The sequence below is a fragment of the Daldinia loculata genome (genome assembly GCF_022478755.1).
Source record: "Daldinia loculata strain CBS 113971 unplaced genomic scaffold F4817scaffold_29, whole genome shotgun sequence".
Classification (NCBI taxonomy): Eukaryota; Fungi; Ascomycota; class Sordariomycetes; order Xylariales; family Hypoxylaceae; genus Daldinia; species Daldinia loculata.
The window spans coordinates 115,398-130,584 of record NW_026054883.1 but is presented as its reverse complement, the minus strand read 5'-3'; the positions used below and the strand labels follow the sequence as shown (position 1 = coordinate 130,584).

General features: G+C 47.8%; 7 protein-coding genes across 7 annotated transcripts; 3 read left to right on the top strand and 4 right to left on the bottom strand.

Moving 5' to 3' along the window:
* Positions 1–677: 677 nt before the first annotated feature.
* F4817DRAFT_125777 (amidase) lies at positions 678–3,023 on the top strand. The gene is made up of 8 exons (XM_049297698.1): positions 678–905; positions 979–1,082; positions 1,166–1,187; positions 1,252–1,259; positions 1,317–1,581; positions 1,641–1,835; positions 1,902–2,261; positions 2,320–3,023. Exons 1-8 carry the CDS (start codon positions 813–815, stop codon positions 2,875–2,877), a joined length of 1,605 nt encoding a protein of 534 aa, XP_049158343.1. The 5' UTR covers positions 678–812; the 3' UTR covers positions 2,878–3,023.
* Positions 3,024–3,035: 12 nt separating this feature from the next.
* F4817DRAFT_316603 (family 4 carbohydrate esterase) lies at positions 3,036–4,428 on the bottom strand (the record flags this gene model as incomplete). The annotated part of the gene is made up of 7 exons (XM_049300699.1): positions 3,036–3,128; positions 3,187–3,367; positions 3,421–3,579; positions 3,741–3,754; positions 3,789–4,186; positions 4,255–4,334; positions 4,403–4,428. The coding sequence occupies 7 exons, from the start codon at positions 4,426–4,428 to the stop codon at positions 3,036–3,038; spliced, it is 951 nt and encodes a 316-aa protein (XP_049158342.1).
* A 142-nt stretch (positions 4,429–4,570) lies between these two features.
* Positions 4,571–6,078, bottom strand: F4817DRAFT_339741 (pyridoxine synthesis protein PDX2). Its single transcript, XM_049303579.1, has 2 exons — positions 5,676–6,078; positions 4,571–5,599 (listed from the first exon to the last, which is right to left on the bottom strand). The coding sequence occupies exons 1-2, from the start codon at positions 5,909–5,911 to the stop codon at positions 5,023–5,025; spliced, it is 813 nt and encodes a 270-aa protein (XP_049158341.1). The 5' UTR covers positions 5,912–6,078; the 3' UTR covers positions 4,571–5,022.
* Positions 6,079–6,434: 356 nt separating this feature from the next.
* F4817DRAFT_125792 (SOR/SNZ family-domain-containing protein) lies at positions 6,435–8,292 on the top strand. Its single transcript, XM_049297699.1, has one exon. The coding sequence runs from the start codon at positions 6,985–6,987 to the stop codon at positions 7,936–7,938; it is 954 nt and encodes a 317-aa protein (XP_049158340.1). The 5' UTR covers positions 6,435–6,984; the 3' UTR covers positions 7,939–8,292.
* On the bottom strand, positions 8,179–9,177 carry F4817DRAFT_316600 (carbohydrate esterase family 12 protein; the record flags this gene model as incomplete). Its single annotated transcript, XM_049300698.1, has 3 exons — positions 8,179–8,535; positions 8,671–8,775; positions 8,884–9,177. 3 exons carry the CDS (start codon positions 9,175–9,177, stop codon positions 8,179–8,181), a joined length of 756 nt encoding a protein of 251 aa, XP_049158339.1.
* Positions 9,178–9,404: 227 nt separating this feature from the next.
* F4817DRAFT_339726 (phospholipase D/nuclease) lies at positions 9,405–13,200 on the bottom strand. Its single transcript, XM_049303578.1, has 6 exons — positions 13,046–13,200; positions 12,691–12,981; positions 12,604–12,631; positions 12,379–12,531; positions 10,287–12,318; positions 9,405–10,224 (listed from the first exon to the last, which is right to left on the bottom strand). The coding sequence occupies exons 2-6, from the start codon at positions 12,828–12,830 to the stop codon at positions 10,010–10,012; spliced, it is 2,568 nt and encodes an 855-aa protein (XP_049158338.1). The 5' UTR covers positions 12,831–12,981; positions 13,046–13,200; the 3' UTR covers positions 9,405–10,009.
* Positions 13,201–14,199: 999 nt separating this feature from the next.
* F4817DRAFT_316598 (het-c) lies at positions 14,200–14,998 on the top strand (the record flags this gene model as incomplete). Its single annotated transcript, XM_049300697.1, has 4 exons — positions 14,200–14,347; positions 14,409–14,467; positions 14,524–14,642; positions 14,704–14,998. The coding sequence occupies 4 exons, from the start codon at positions 14,200–14,202 to the stop codon at positions 14,996–14,998; spliced, it is 621 nt and encodes a 206-aa protein (XP_049158337.1).
* Between the last annotated feature and the right edge of the window lie 189 nt (positions 14,999–15,187).

The following is a 15,187-nucleotide window of genomic DNA, read 5'->3' as shown; positions in this document are numbered from 1 at the left end:
CGCACTGTGCTCAGGCCATTGTCAGGTGGTTTGGTGCCATTCTCGAACCACTCCGGGTCCCCTAGATCGGACTGGTCGGGTTTACCTAGTTCAAACTGCGAACTGGGGGGGACAAGGGAGAGTATGGAAAAAACATATGGGGGCTTAAGAGGCAAAAGCGACGTGTAACTGGACATTAAAACAGTGGGTTGTTTCGACTTGTTCTAGAACTGTTGCCATTCTTGTCAATTATCAACCTTCGAACCTGCCTCAAAACTGTTTGAATAATGAGATGATTATCCATAATAAACCCCCTCCCCACCCTTTCGGGTCCCTCTTGGTCCCTCTTGGACCCCTGAAGTGTTTTTTCTGCATTTGCCCCTCCCCCATTCTTTACTTCTTACCCTATTATCTATCCAGGTACCGGCGCTAGGGTACATTTTGTCTGACAACCCTCCCACTCCTTACTGCTACACTTACCTATACATACTGCTGAATATCCCTGTTCAAAATGTCAAATATCACACCACTTTATGTGCATACGCAATACCTAGGTATGTACATACATAGTAGAGAGCACGGATAAGATAGGCCGCATGTTGCGCAGTATTCATATCTGCCAAGACATTGTCTCCTGCCTATCTCTTTGCAGACTTCTCAAATATCGGCAGCATGTCGCTTATGAAGCCGACGGGTTGTCACTTGGAAATATAGGTACCCCTCATAGCCAGCCTTACACAGTACATTAATGAGAAATAAGTTAATAAGCTACATTATCATATATCTCCGCTCTAGTGAATTCAACGTCTTGGTAAATAGAAGGTCATCTCACAATGGCGGAAATCTCAGGTGGATGGCAAGAGAAGGTCCGCTTGAAGCGCAAAGCTCAAAAGCGAGCACTGGCCATTGCAGACAATATCAAACATGTAAGATGTCATTTGAGGAGTGAGACGTGTTTGTTATAACTATTGTGGTTGCTGAAATCAATTGGAATAATAGTTTGACGTGAACTTGATGTGTATTGAGGATATTTCGGCGTTGGTCCCTCTCTTTGCTTCTGGCGAGCTAAGTTCTGTAGCTGTGACGGAAGCATATATTCAAAGGTTCCGTAGAAGCCTACTACGTGCATCGAGTCGAAATTTAGTGGTCATCTTCGAAAGTTACTAATTTTGATTCATCTCGCCAGGGCTGCCATAACACATGGTTTAGTAGGTTTTCGCTCGGATATGTTGCTGTAAATTATATACTGATTGCATCTCTCGAGAATATTAGACGAATTGGTTGGTTGCCTATTCACCATGGGGTTTCGGTCGGTAGCTGGCTAACAGTGACGATAGTCTTAGTGAAATTCTCTTTGAAGAGGCCTTGGCGCGGGCTCGTGAGCTCGATGACTATCAAAAAGAGCACGGGGATGTCATCGGACCGTTGCATGGTGTTCCCGTTACCCTTAAAGATCAATTTAATGTTAAAGGCTATGATAGCACACTCGGTTATGTTGGCCGCGCATTCAATCCCGCGACTGAAGACGCGGTTCTTGTCGCGCTACTAAAGAAACTCGGTGCTGTTGTGCTGGCCAAGACGAATCTCCCTCAGAGCATAATGGTGAGCCCAGATTCGCTTTTGGCGCTACGAGATAGTTGGTATCTGACCATGAACTATAGTGGTGTGAGACTGAGAATCCGCTTTGGGGCCTTACCACGAATCCTTTCTGTAAGGACTACACTCCCGGCGGTTCGACAGGTGGCGAGGCAGCGCTACTAAGCCGTCACGGGAGTCTTCTTGGTTGGGGAACAGATATTGGTGGCAGTATTAGGATACCTGCCCATATGATGGGTTTATACGGGTTCAAGCCGAGTGTAAGATATCTCTTATTTTAAAAACTGCCCGAACGCAACCCCTGAACTAATAATGATTTGCCTTAGAGCTCCCGTCTCCCATATCAAGGAGTACCTGTGTCAACCGAAGGGCAAGACCATGTTCCTTCATCGGTAGGGCCACTAACGCGAAGTCTACCGTCGCTGACATTAGTGATGAAAGAGCTGATCCGGTTAGAGCCCTGGAAACATGACGCTCGTTGTGTATCTATACCATGGAGAGAGGAAATCTTTGAGGATTTCAGGTCCAAGCCGCTGACAATTGGCTTGCTTATTGACGACGGAGTAGTCCGACCGCATCCGCCGATTACACGAGTACTTCTCTCATTGGTAGAAAGTCTCGAAGCCGCCGGTCATGATATCGTTGAATGGAATTCCAACCTCCACGCCGAGTGCATACAGGTTATGGTTAGATAGCATCTTTTATGGCCGCCCACCTCTATTTTCTAATCTTCGTGGTCTTTAGGATGAATTCTATACGGCCGACGGTGGCGAAGATATCCGCCGTGATGTTCAAGCCGGTGGAGAACCCTTTATTCCTCACGTAGAAGCTTTGGTCAACAAAGGCCAGCCTATTTCTGTCTACGATTACTGGCAGTTGAACAAGCGTAAAATATCGCTCCAACAAGCGTATCTCGAGAAATGGAATGAAATTAGGTCGCCAAAGACGGGAAAGCAGGTCGACGTTGTGCTAATGCCACCCATGCCACATACAGCTGTCCCCCATCGTGCTTGTCGATGGGTGGGATATACGAAGATATGGAACGTCTTAGACTATTCGGCTCTGGTTATCCCCGCAGGTAAAGTATCTTCCATCGATGGCCACGCACCATGGAATCACACGCCGAGGAATGCAATAGATGAGTGGAATAATGCTCTATGGACTCGAGAAAAGGAGAAGATGGTCAAGCTCGAACTGCCCGTTGGGGTGCAAATAGTTGGAAGGAAGCTCGAGGAAGAGAAAGTCCTCGCAATCGGTACCGTTATTGATAAACTTGTCCGAGAGATTAGGTACAGCATCTAATCGGAATCACGTACAATTTATACATTCTCGTTATTTTTGATCTGTATTACTGCCACATACACCTAACTAAGAGGTAGTTCCAGCAGAGATTCATAATAGTTCAGCTTATTAGGTATAAGTGCACTCTAGTGTCCGACCGTCTATGTTCATCATCCCAATTACTCATCCGACTTCTTAAGGATCTCTCCCGGAGGAGCGGGCATCATAGCTCCCTCAGGTGGCTTGTTCTTACTCTTGAAGTAGTCGCACATCTTCAACGGTTAGCAACGCTAAAAATAAATAGACTCAAATTCATAAACCAATGCTTACTTCGGCAAATGTCATCCATTCTACCCCCTCGTGCTTGTTGATGTGCTCGATCAACCTTTCGTGCATTAAGAGGACGTGCGGCCGGCCTGATACGTCGGGGTGAATCGTCATCGGGAAGATGAACTCGTCGTACTCGCGATAAAAATAATCAAAATGGTCACGCCATATGTCTTCAACATCCCTATGCTGGTAATTAGACCCGAGATATAATCATATTTTGCGTCTCTCACGAACCTCGGATTAACCCAACCGTGCGAATTGGCCGAGTTTTTCATGAACATCATAGGAGGAAGATCGTCGATATACCATGAGCCTGGGATTTCCACCATGCCTGTGGGTTGCCCCTTAATGAGGGGCTTCATCCACTCTTCGGCTTTTTTCTTATAGTCGATCCTGATATGACTTAGCACTATGCCCATATATATCTCAGGTTCAGGGTCAATGAATATTCGCAGCTTTCCAAACACTAATTTTCTTTCAGTGAAAGAGTGTAAAAGGAATGTTCACGACATACTATGATAGGGTCAGCTGGCATTCGGAAATACGAAACTCACCACCAGATACAATACTAGGTCAATCGTAAACAACCTCGTCGCACTTACCTTAGTCCATGAGTCTCCGGTGCGTAGCCAGTACATCTGGCAGTCTTCGTGGGACATAGAATGATCGTACTCAATGCCATAAGCGAGCATCAACTCCGTCCCTTCTTTGCTCGTCTCCCACCAAGGCGCAACGCTACCTCTCGGCGGCTTACCGCAGAACTCGGTGAGAAGTCTATACGTCTTGTCGAGGACATCTCGCTGCTGCTCGAGCGTCATGTCGACCGGATTCTCATGAGAGTATCCGTGGAGACCGATCTCGTGACCGGCGTCTCTCACCATGGCGCATTCTTCCGGGAATGTCTCGAGCGAATGACCTGGTATGAACCATGACGCCTTGATTTTATACTTGTCAAATAGTTTAAGCAGACGACGGGTTCCGATCGTGCCAGCCCAGAGTCCTAATTGAAAGGGGATAATTGGCGTTAGATACGCAGTCTAATCACTGTAACATGGGGAGAGGTCTAACCTCTGCTGATGTCGCTGGTGCTATCCTCGCCCCCGTAAGAGCCAAGCCAACCGGCAACAGCATCAATATCTACTCCGTACCTGGTGTAATACTTTATTAGTTATTGTTATCTATATCCTACTATTCATGAAACTAGGTATCTACTCACCCGACAAGGACCTTTTTCTTACCCATGGTAGAATAAAATATGAGGCAGAGGCGATTAGAATAGTAACCTAGTAGTTATCTAAATGATGCGAATCTAATGTAAAATTATCTAATTATCACAAGTAATTTAGTCGACAGTCGAGTGCCTCCTCAACTCAAGTTTATCAGATTGTTGCTCGCCAGAGTATCAATACCCTGCTCCAAAACCAGGTATACAAACAACCCCCATTCTTGAACGCTCACCCCATGTACCCCGCAAAGCTAGACACATCACATTTTCAACTAGCTCAAATTATGTGCCTTATCTATTCTAGGGCGACTCGGGAGTCTCCGGGTTTACTAGAATGGGAGACGACAACTGATGGAGAAAGCCGATGTTGAACTGTTTCTAATGTCAGTGGAAATCTTATGATTCCGTATGTGGCTGATGTTGGAAATGTGTCCTAGAAAAAGAGTACGAATTACGCTTTAAGGGGAGGAGCCAATCCGAGGTAATCCTGAGAGCCGCTGTGCAGTACTCACATTAGGTACATACACGCGTACAACACTGTACTACCTGTTCCCACCATTCTATTTATTAATTGCCGGTGTCATGAGTAACTCCAAATCGAATTCTTTTCTTTATACGTGCGACCTCGCTATCTGCTCTAACCACCAAACGTGAATTCGAATATCATCAGTTAGCTCCGGGTGGAAACTTGTTCCGAACACGTTCTCCTGTCTTAACGCGACGATATCTCCTGCTCCTTTAGGTGTTACTGCTTGAGTATCAGTACCCTCAATCGACGCCGCCGCGGCTTTGTTAGAGGCGTGACGCCCGGGAAGAGTAGCTAAGATCTCAACCTTTCCTTTGGGGGCTTGGGCTTGGTTTTCAGAATTCTGCGTCGCGACCTTTGGCGCTATGTTCTCCGCTTTGTCGTCGACCGACGTAATGTCGCCTGTTAACACTTGATCCACAACAGGGGCTCGAATAAACACTGCCGGGAAAGGAGTGGCCTGAGCTCCATCGCTTCCCTGAGATAAGAAGGGCAAGTCCAGATCCGTTACGAAGCTTTCTTTCTGTCGGCCAAAATGATTGCGATGGACTTTGACGTCGAGTCCCCCGATCAATTCCTGCCCGCCTCTTTTAGCGGCACTCGCTTGTTCAGACAGGAAGATAAGACCGGCACATGTGCCCCAAGTTGGCTTCTTGTTTACTCTTACGCGGTCGGCCAAACCCCGAGATTAGCGATTTTATATCCTCCCTCTGGGCGCTATATGTGTATCGGACTTACTTGACAAACTCGCGCAATGGTTCCAGCAGCCCAGACTGTGCGGCTACGAGAGATAGCGTGGTGCTTTCCCCTCCGGGTATAATTAGAGCATCACATGTCGCCAACTGCTCTGGCGTCCGGACCTCGATGAAGTTGAAGTTCGATGACGGAGTCGAAATGTGTATGGCTGCTTTGCGGAGAGAGCTGAGATGTTCCGAGAAGCCCCCTTGAAGAGCAAGGACACCAACGGTCACCATGTTCGTTCCGCCAGGGACTAGGACGTCTTCACGATATCCCCAAGTATGCTCTCGCAAAGTGGCTAGTCAACTGTATCCGTTATTAGTCAACTGACACTATGGAACGATCCGGGATTAGCTCGACAGATCCGGGATTTGATAGATGTAGACGATTCGGAGCTTTAGGTAATTATTTTATCTTATATGTCTCTATATTACTCAGGTTGGTAGTATAGGTAAATGCCTCTCTCTTATTAGTCTAGCTTATTAGTGTGCCTCTATCTATTTCTTAGTCTGTCGCATCCCGCGGAAATCTTTTTGGCGTAGGCCCTAATAGCCTATAGGTACCTACTTTACCTTACAAACACTGAACTGTTACCTCTGTTCCTGTTATCCGGTTACCGAAGCCGTTACCGTCACCGTTTACACACATAACCCACATGAATATTTATCTTTATCTGTTACCGTATCTGTTACCCCTACTTCAATGTATAATACGTACCATGGCGTACCGAGTAATCCCCCCCGAGACCGGCGATGCCGTATGCGTCATCCCGACCGAAGTACGGGGCAGTACCTCTTTCTTTGATCTTTCTCGCCAACTCGCTGTGTAAAATTTTCAATTGATCGGATTCTCAAACTAAGCATGGGTCCTTCTAGGTCATTTAAACTTCTCGATCTATGCCCATCTTGGGGAAAGTCATGGCCCCATCGAATTCTTGGGCAGTCATCTCATTGGTGAATGAGCCCTTTTTTGTCATCTTGAATGACTATAAGGCTCGGCCGGCTTCTAAAATTTCCCGCCTTTGGAGACGGGTATAGACGGCACGCTACGCATGTATGAGTAAGTTATTCTAATGTACCAACCGTAATTGAAGAAATTCTGATATCCTCACGTCCCTTGTTGCCTCCCCAGACGCTCCAGTCATAACTTACGTGCCGTGCCGACTTAAACGCCTTTACCCCTGCGTATATTCTTCTGTTTAAAGAGCCTCTTAAAGAGTTTAGACTCTGAAATAGAAAGTCCAGTCAGTCAAAAAAGTATCGCCTCCTCAGATACCATACACGTCTCCGAAACAACTCAACCAGCAACCATGACGGGTAACGATGCAAACAACGCTTCGGCGTCGGCCAATGGCTCTTCGATACCTTCCTCTTCCAAGTCCGACTTCATCGTCAAGGCAGGGTTAGCCCAGATGCTGAAAGGGGGTGTCATCATGGACGTAACAGACGCCGCTCAGGCCCGCATTGCTGAAGAAGCTGGAGCCTGCGCCGTCATGGCCCTCGAGCGTGTCCCAGCCGATATCCGAGCAGAAGGTGGCGTGGCGCGCATGTCAGACCCTGGTAAGATCAAGGAGATCCAGGAAGCTGTGACTATTCCTGTCATGGCTAAGGCCCGTATCGGTCATTTCGTCGAGTGCCAGATCCTCGAGGCCCTGGGTGTGGACTATATCGATGAGAGCGAGGTCCTCACTCCCGCCGACGATACGTTTCACGTCGAGAAGAGCCCCTTCAAGGTACCCTTCGTCTGCGGCTGCAGGAACTTACCCGAGGCCTTGAGGCGTATTGCTGAGGGCGCTGCCATGATTCGTACCAAGGGCGAGGCTGGTACAGGAGACGTTGTTGAGGCCGTCAAGCATATGCGCACGGTTAACCGTGACATTGCTCGGGCCAGATCCGCGCTTCAGGAGGGTGGTGACTTGGCCATCAGGGCCCTGGCGAGGGAATTTGAGTGCGACGCTGTGCTGCTCAAGCAGACCGCAGAACTTGGCCGCTTACCGGTGGTCAACTTCGCCGCTGGAGGTGTAGCGACCCCCGCGGACGCTGCATTGATGATGCAGTTAGGCTGCGACGGAGTCTTCGTCGGTAGCGGTATTTTCAAATCCGGCGACGCGGCTAAGAGAGCTAAGGCTATCGTGAGAGCTACGACACACTTCCGAGACCCGAAAGTCCTAGCCGAGTGTAGTGAAGGCCTCGGCGAGGCAATGGTTGGTATCAGCGTCAACAGCATGAGGCCCGAGCAGAAAATGGCCGGAAGGGGATGGTGATTCGAGATATGCTATAATGTTACATGGGTGGGACATCTGAATTTCAACAATACTACATCACAGTCAGTCGGGAGCACGGGGAATCAACACCAATGGCGTAGACTAAAATAAGATGAGGCGATGTTTATACATTTCGTGAAGGTGTACTTAAATCTAGGTACTTATTGACACGATCACTACTATCCAGAAAAGTTAGATGGCCACAAATTCAACAAGAATATCCCGTCAGTCCTGAGATCCTCATGCAGGTTGATTGTTCCAAATGGCGTCGCTTAGGGTCTTGTTAGGGGTGAAATATTTCTCCAAGCGTGGCTTTGCGCGGATGATTAGATCAGCCTCCATACGGCCGAACACGATGCTTCCGTGCTCGTTCAGATGCGTCGTGTCGTTCTTGTCTGCACCGTAGTTGTATTCCCAGGCGGCTTGCTTCCCGATGGCGTTGACGTACTTCAGACTCGCCTCGTTAAGATCGATGACGGTTGAGTCTGTTGCTTTGGCCGCTGCGATGGCTGCTAGACGCTGGTCGTGTAGCGAATCCGTGGCGTTGTGATCATCATTTGAGGGGAAGACCCGGCGTGTGAGCGACGATGTTAGTAGCTGGATTTTATGTTAGCAACAGGTGGATGGTTGCCTCTTCTACCCCTTCGCCTTCTGTATTGCCCTTTCTATATTTTTCTTCAACTCCGCCTATAGTTCTCTCTTCCCTCCCTATGAATAATAGGGGATACATACTGGTGTGCCACCCAGTGACTTGACCTCGTTGGCGAAACGAATAAGGTTAGCTTGGTACTGCTCGAAGGTGACACCGCTGGTTGATTTCTGATCATTGTGTCCGAACTATAAACGTATCACCAGTTAGCTTATAGGCCATACGGCATTATCGAGTCCAGTAAGAAGGGTGTCGCGTGCCCCCTTCTTATACCGTACTCAGTCTGGCATCCTTACACTAATAGTCACGTAGCAATCATATTTGCCCACGTTATCCTGCAGGTGCTTCGTTACATTCGCCCAGTATCCGCCTGCAGAGAAAGACGCCGTGGTCGCACCGCTCTTCCCGATATTTACGCCCCAAGCCGGACTCTTGAGCGCGGCGAGTAAGCCGTCGCCCCAACCACCGTCGACCGCCGTCGTGGAATCGCCCGCCAAGAAAAACGCCGCAGGTTTAGACGAGTATTCGGCGAGCGGATACCCGGCGACCAAAGTAGATAGGGTCGTGGCCCAGAAAATGAAACGCGACATAGCTATTATGAGGGAGTACGTCAACTTTTATGCTTGACTACCGGAATATGTCTAGAACTATCTCTTCGCAATTACAATTACGAGGAACCCAGGCCTGGGCCCGAGCATCCATTTATACTAGCAGACAAGCCACGTATGAACGAGGCCAAGTATATAACGCGCATCTATAGCTCTCCTATTCTCCTCTCGACGAGTTACATCGGCGACAGCTAGGCCACGGAAGCACATCCAACTCTCGTATGGTTATGTACCGAGACACAGGCACCGAGCTGCGCGCTATTGGTCCGTTTTGGGGCTGGTACATCGAAATTGGAGGCCAGCGCCCAATTCACCCGGCGGGCATCAGCTACCCACCAATCACCGACGGCGTACCTGGCATAGAAGAAGGCAGGGCGCGGATTGTAAGATGCCACTGTCGTAGAGGGCTGGCTTTTTTCGGCATTGTGTCTTTTCTGGGGACTGTGCTTCACCTAGATTGTTAATTTTAGACACGCGGAGCGCTCGTAGGGCTGACTACGGCGTATATTTACTTGTTATTGTCAAGCCTCGGATTGGCACATTTCATATGATATATTTGCCTGGAACAGGACTCGGATTATACATCTTAAATTATTTCTATAAGATCTAGCATAGCCCAACAATCACCACGTCAAAGCTTCGGAATACAAGAACATTAGAGGCTTATTTTGTATTAAACCACCTTGCCACCACCCTGTAAGCCGTAGACTCCCACGTTAGAGCCCATATAAGAACACGCCTCGTTACCTCACCTGCTACCGTTACAAATAGTAGCAGATATCCAAGCCACTAGCTTTTGGCCTATATCGCCACATTACGTATACACGCTTTCCGTCCACGAGTTAACCTGCAGCCCCGTTTCAGCCATGTTAACATCTTTCAAGTAGTCCAGCGGCATCCACACGAGATGTCCCTTGATCTGGTCTAGCTTTGCCCGAATATCGTCTGGCGGGAGGAATCTGTCGAATATGTGGCCGGCTTTGACGCCCTTGGGTGGTAGGAAGGTGTTATAGTCGTCGAATGTTTTCACTATAATTAGATCAGATACGGACGCTTCCCCAGCTGTTCCTCCAAGCCTAGTAAAAACTTACCGTGATCATCCGGATCCGCGTGAAATAGATGTCTAAATATCTCTGTGTTCTTCGTCGCGCTTGTGGTCCACATGTCCCACAGTTGGTCGCTCATGGGATCCTCGACGAATTTGTAACTCTCATCTCTATCACAAATATCGTTAGGCGAGTCCTGTCCAGGCGGTTGCGCGTTCGGGTCGTTACTCGCGTCGTGAGTTTGCGGTGGAAGTAGACCCAGATGTTCTCGCCAGAGATATCGCCGTAAGGTAGCGGCATGCTTCCCTGCTTCAAACGGCTGTCCATCCATGATGCTCTGGATCTTGTCGGTATCCTCCATGACAATTGATAGCTCGCTATCGTGGTTGCCCAGTTGGCTTCTATCGTTCAAATTGCTCGATCCGCAGATCACGACGCGGTCATCTGCTATCAAGAGTTTGGCATGGATATATAGTTCCTCTTGGATCCAGTTGTCGACCTCCTCTTGAGGATCATCCTCCCAAATCTCCTCCGAAAGTTTTCCGGTGTTAGCCATCGCATGATGGGCGACGCTGGAAGCAGACTTAGTTTCCTGGCCCTCTTGCCATGCGGCTTCGAAGCGACGCTTAGCCTCAGTGCTCTTAGTTTTTTCATCAATCTCCCTCCGATCCTCTCTTTTGCCCATATGTTCGTCTCGTTCGCCCTCGACATCTTCAGTGCCGTAAATTCCTTCCCCCATAACTTCCTCTGCTTCGGCACGTTGGACTTCTTGATACTTCACGCCGGATACCTCCTCTTGCTTCTTAATTGCAGGTGTCTTGTTCAAACGATCGTAAGAGCGCAAGTTAAAGATGAATATGTGGTCGGTAGGGTTAACGCCCTGTGCACGGATCTGTTCGAAGATTGAATGTTCGCCACGGCATATCGATTTGTACTGATAATCCATAATGGCACGTGTTCCGGTCGCCGCATCATCCCGTAAGTCACCAGCGAACCCCGGGATCGCAGGGATGATTATAATAACCCTGAATTTTCTTCCTTCCTTACCAGCTCTTACACAAGCATCTACAATTGCCCTCCCTACCGTGTTATGGATGGGGGATTGCTGATCGCCAGTGGCGGTGATGAAGAATTGGTTCTCGATGTATACATAATGCTGGGCGTTGCGAATGATGTCCGAATATGCGTTCTGAATGGTGTGATCCGTCAATATGCCACTGGACCAATCAGCGCTGCTTCGGACGATCTGAGCGTGGACAGTTCCTCGATTGTCGAGGTTTTTCGTCTCCAGAGGTGTTAGAGGATGAAGCACGTATTCGCCAACGGGATGTTTCGGTCGCTGTACGCCCACGAGGTCTTCATCTTCGCCTTCACGGCCCCGTAGCATTATCGAGTCAAATCTGTCATCGCGCTTATACTTGTCTCTCTTGATAAAGTTCCACCGTAGGATGAAATGCTCTGCGATGTCATAAACGCAGGGCCCAACCACTCCCATAGCAACATCGTGCCAGGGCATTCGTCCATAGTCGGCCTTGCTTAGTTCGTTCTGCTTCCAATCCTGGACGTTCTGAAAATCCATGATACGGTTATTGTTAAAGTCTTGGCCTGGCCAGACTTCATTGCGGACCCCTTCTGGGTGGACATCAGAGAGTATATGCTGATGGTCATCCCAGCGGCCGAAGCAAAGGTCTAGGCCTCCGATAAAAGCCATCTCGTAGTCGATAACAATGAATTTCTCATGATGAGCCCAGTAGAAGGTCATGTCTGCAGCATTTTCCAGAAAATTGTGGTCCGGATGCCGCATGACGGTAATGTTCCCAAAACCCGGTGAACCCTTAGGACATAGACTTTGCAGCGCATGCTTGGTATGCGCCGAGTTGCATGTTATTGCAGCTTCGACTTCACGATAGACGATAACGAAGATCTTCACACCGGCCTCAGCACGGCGCTTCAAAATCCTGTCTAACCGCCATTCTTGATTGAAATACGGAGGTCTGCGAAGGAACAGTTCCGGAGAAAGCCACCAGTCCGCGATGTAAATAGTCTCCTTTGCCTGTTCTAAAGCCACCGATACAGCCTATAAAAAATAGATGAGCTCGGTTGTTAGAGAGGTGTTGTAATCTAGCGTCAAACTCACCCAGAAGTAATTCCTCCCATCGACATACCATTTAATGAGATTGCCGTCACGTTCTGGGAAATACGAATTGAAGCGGTGGCTCTCGGAAATCTTAGTCCGTTTATCATCACAGGCCTTTTCGTGTTCTTCGTCATGACGGTGTTCTGGGTTAAACTACAAACGTGCCCTTATGAGTGTTCATGTTCGTGACAGCAGCTAGTACCAACTAATAGAAGGGCAACTCACGAGATTTGCGAGTTTCCCAAATTTATGCCTAAGATAGTGTTAATATACTCGGTTTGAAAAGTAGTAGTAACAAGCACTGAGACGTACTTTTGATGAATGAGGCCAATTTTGGCGTCGTGTAGATGAGTGTCCTTCAGCTTCTCTTTTAACTCATGGAATGGGTTTCTTAGTTTATCCGAAATATCTGAGTGGCCGCGTCCGCCACTATTTTCATGCGAGCCGGCCATTGTGAACGGGCATATACTTATCTTACAGTTATAAAGACAGCTTTAGTAGAAATGATGACGTCGAGGAATCGGGGGGGAATGCTAAGGTGGGTTACACTGTGAAATTATACGATCACTACGCAACAGAGTAAGGGATGAGCTCTAGTTCTACCTGTAGCAGTTGAGAAAATAGAAGTGATTATCGGAGGTTAAATTGGTAGGAGGATATTAACTACCTGATGTATGGGAAAATGTTAGAAAATCTTATGAACATCTTGTGTGAAAGCGAGATAGGGCATATAAAAAGAGCGTCGTCATAAGTGGCTGATAACTTGTCTTAGGACGGCTAATATGTTGGTAAGAATAGGACTAACTTACCTAGGATGAGAAGCAGGTTCTTTTTTAGTTCTAGACTGCTAACAAGAAAAAGGAAAATAAAGATACGAGCTTCGAGCCGTAACACATATATAGTACTTCAAACGATGGGATGGATCCGTATAAGAACTACCAACTACCAAGTTTGGAGTTGTATCACGGCAATGCGGCACACATCTGCTAATATTTACGAGATGCCGATCCCTCCTGATGTCTTTCTTTAGTAGCTGAAAAGAGGCAGTCGATAATGTGATCTTGCAGCTAAGTGTTGTAGTTTGCTTATTATGTACCTACTTACGTAGATACCTGGCAAGGCCAAGACTTATAAGAGCCAAGAATTATAAAACGGGACCGATCTTGCGAAAGAACCACAAACGTACGTTATGTAAGTCATTTAACGTCCGACATCCGAGATACAATAAGATCTTGTTGGTTGTTGATCCCAATCTTTCGTAAGTAAGAAAAGAGTTAAGAACGCAATTACGATAGATGTTTTGGCTAAAATTGATAGTCATACATAGGATCGGTTCAGAGGGCGCATCCAAGTACCTATCGATTGCTCAGCTTAAGCTTAAAAAATGGAGTGACGTCATTCGTGTCTCGAGGGACACCTGAACCTGAATCCAGCATTGAGCCACTGTAGATCTGTGGCTAGTGAATGATACTGTGGCCAACCACAACCCCGCCCCCGCTGCCCCTCTTTGGTTAACACCCCTCACCCAGACACTCGTATTTACTTTTGTAACAATACAACAATACATAAGGTACACATACTCAAATGCAGACTAGTACCTGAAGCTACCCCTATCTACCAATCTAGTCCATATGTTGCTTCATTGACCGCCCCTTCTTGTTTGCCTTAGGTAATTCACATCTCTACATATTTCATAAAACAACTTCCAACAAAACCTGTGGGTATACTCTTCCTCCCTTCCTATTCTCTCTATAATCATCTTCTGAGACATTGACATTTTCTCGTCTAGCTAGCTCCTTAACATCTTAACCAACTACAGCCATGTCTGCCCCTGCGTTCCCCCCCGGTGGTACTCTCCTCGATACCTTCAAGAAGTCGTTTGTCGATGTACCCATTGACGCAGAAAACGATAATGCCCTCTCTACTACCGAGTTCCTCGAAGCTGCCGAGTCCCTAACGAGCATGTTCGGTATGTCTACTGGATTCCCAAATATTAGTTGTACTATTTACTTATTGTCACCTCATAATAGACGTCCTTGGATCCGTCGCCTTCTCGCCCGTCAAGTCTGATATGTTGGGCAACGTTAAGGTAGGTTTAAATCCCAATAGTTTACTTGGGAATAGGAGGCACTAACACCCAAGAAGAAAATCCGGGATCGTCAGCTTGCCGCTCCTGCTGAATCTGAGACCTTACAAGCTCTCTGCATTAACGAGCTAAAGACGAAGAAGCACGTCGCCACGGAAGGTCTCGTATGGCTAACACGGTATGATGATGCCCAAACTACCCCTACATAAGCTTCCTCGCCTAACTGATTTCTTTACTAGAGGACTGGAATTCACTTGCATTGCACTAAGCCAGAACTTGGCTCAGGAATCCGAAGAGCTCTCCGCCTCTTTCCGAAACGCATACGGCTCGACCCTCAAACCCCACCACGGACTTCTCATTAAGCCCGTTTTCTCCGCTGCTATGAGCGCCTGCCCCTACCGCAAAGACTTCTACCCCAAGCTAGGGGAGGACCAGGACAAGGTTTCCACCGAGTTGAGAACCTACTTGGCTTCCCTCGAGAAGATTGTCGGTATACTTAAGGGTTTCTTGAGCCGCAAGGAGGCCAAGTGGTGATCAACGAAGGATATGTAGCATGTTCTTCGAAGACTCGAATGCCATATTTCCCGACAGAGCTAGGAAATGCAATCTATCTGTAGTCCGTCCAGTTCTACAAGATGTGGTCTGGTTTCGGACGTAATCAAGAGAACACATGTCGAGCATTTGGCACCGCTAATAAACATAAGTTGCAATGCTCTTGACTCC

Excerpts from the sequence above, each read along its gene's own strand:
- F4817DRAFT_339741 (XM_049303579.1), bottom strand. The coding sequence starts at position 5,911 with ATGGTGACCGTTGGTGTCCTTGCTCTTCAAGGGGGCTTCTCGGAACAT. Across the intron at positions 5,600-5,675 it reads CCATTGCGCGAGTTTGTCAA|AGTAAACAAGAAGCCAACTT; the intron begins GTAAGTCCGATA and ends CGACCGCGTAAG.
- F4817DRAFT_125777 (XM_049297698.1), top strand. The coding sequence starts at position 813 with ATGGCGGAAATCTCAGGTGGATGGCAAGAGAAGGTCCGCTTGAAGCGC. Across the intron at positions 906-978 it reads TTGCAGACAATATCAAACAT|TTTGACGTGAACTTGATGTG; the intron begins GTAAGATGTCAT and ends TTGGAATAATAG. Across the intron at positions 1,836-1,901 it reads TATACGGGTTCAAGCCGAGT|AGCTCCCGTCTCCCATATCA; the intron begins GTAAGATATCTC and ends GATTTGCCTTAG.
- F4817DRAFT_339726 (XM_049303578.1), bottom strand. The coding sequence starts at position 12,830 with ATGGCCGGCTCGCATGAAAATAGTGGCGGACGCGGCCACTCAGATATT. Across the intron at positions 12,632-12,690 it reads ATTGGCCTCATTCATCAAAA|GCATAAATTTGGGAAACTCG; the intron begins GTACGTCTCAGT and ends ACACTATCTTAG. Across the intron at positions 12,532-12,603 it reads TTGGGAAACTCGCAAATCTC|TTTAACCCAGAACACCGTCA; the intron begins GTGAGTTGCCCT and ends GCACGTTTGTAG.
- F4817DRAFT_125792 (XM_049297699.1), top strand. The coding sequence starts at position 6,985 with ATGACGGGTAACGATGCAAACAACGCTTCGGCGTCGGCCAATGGCTCT.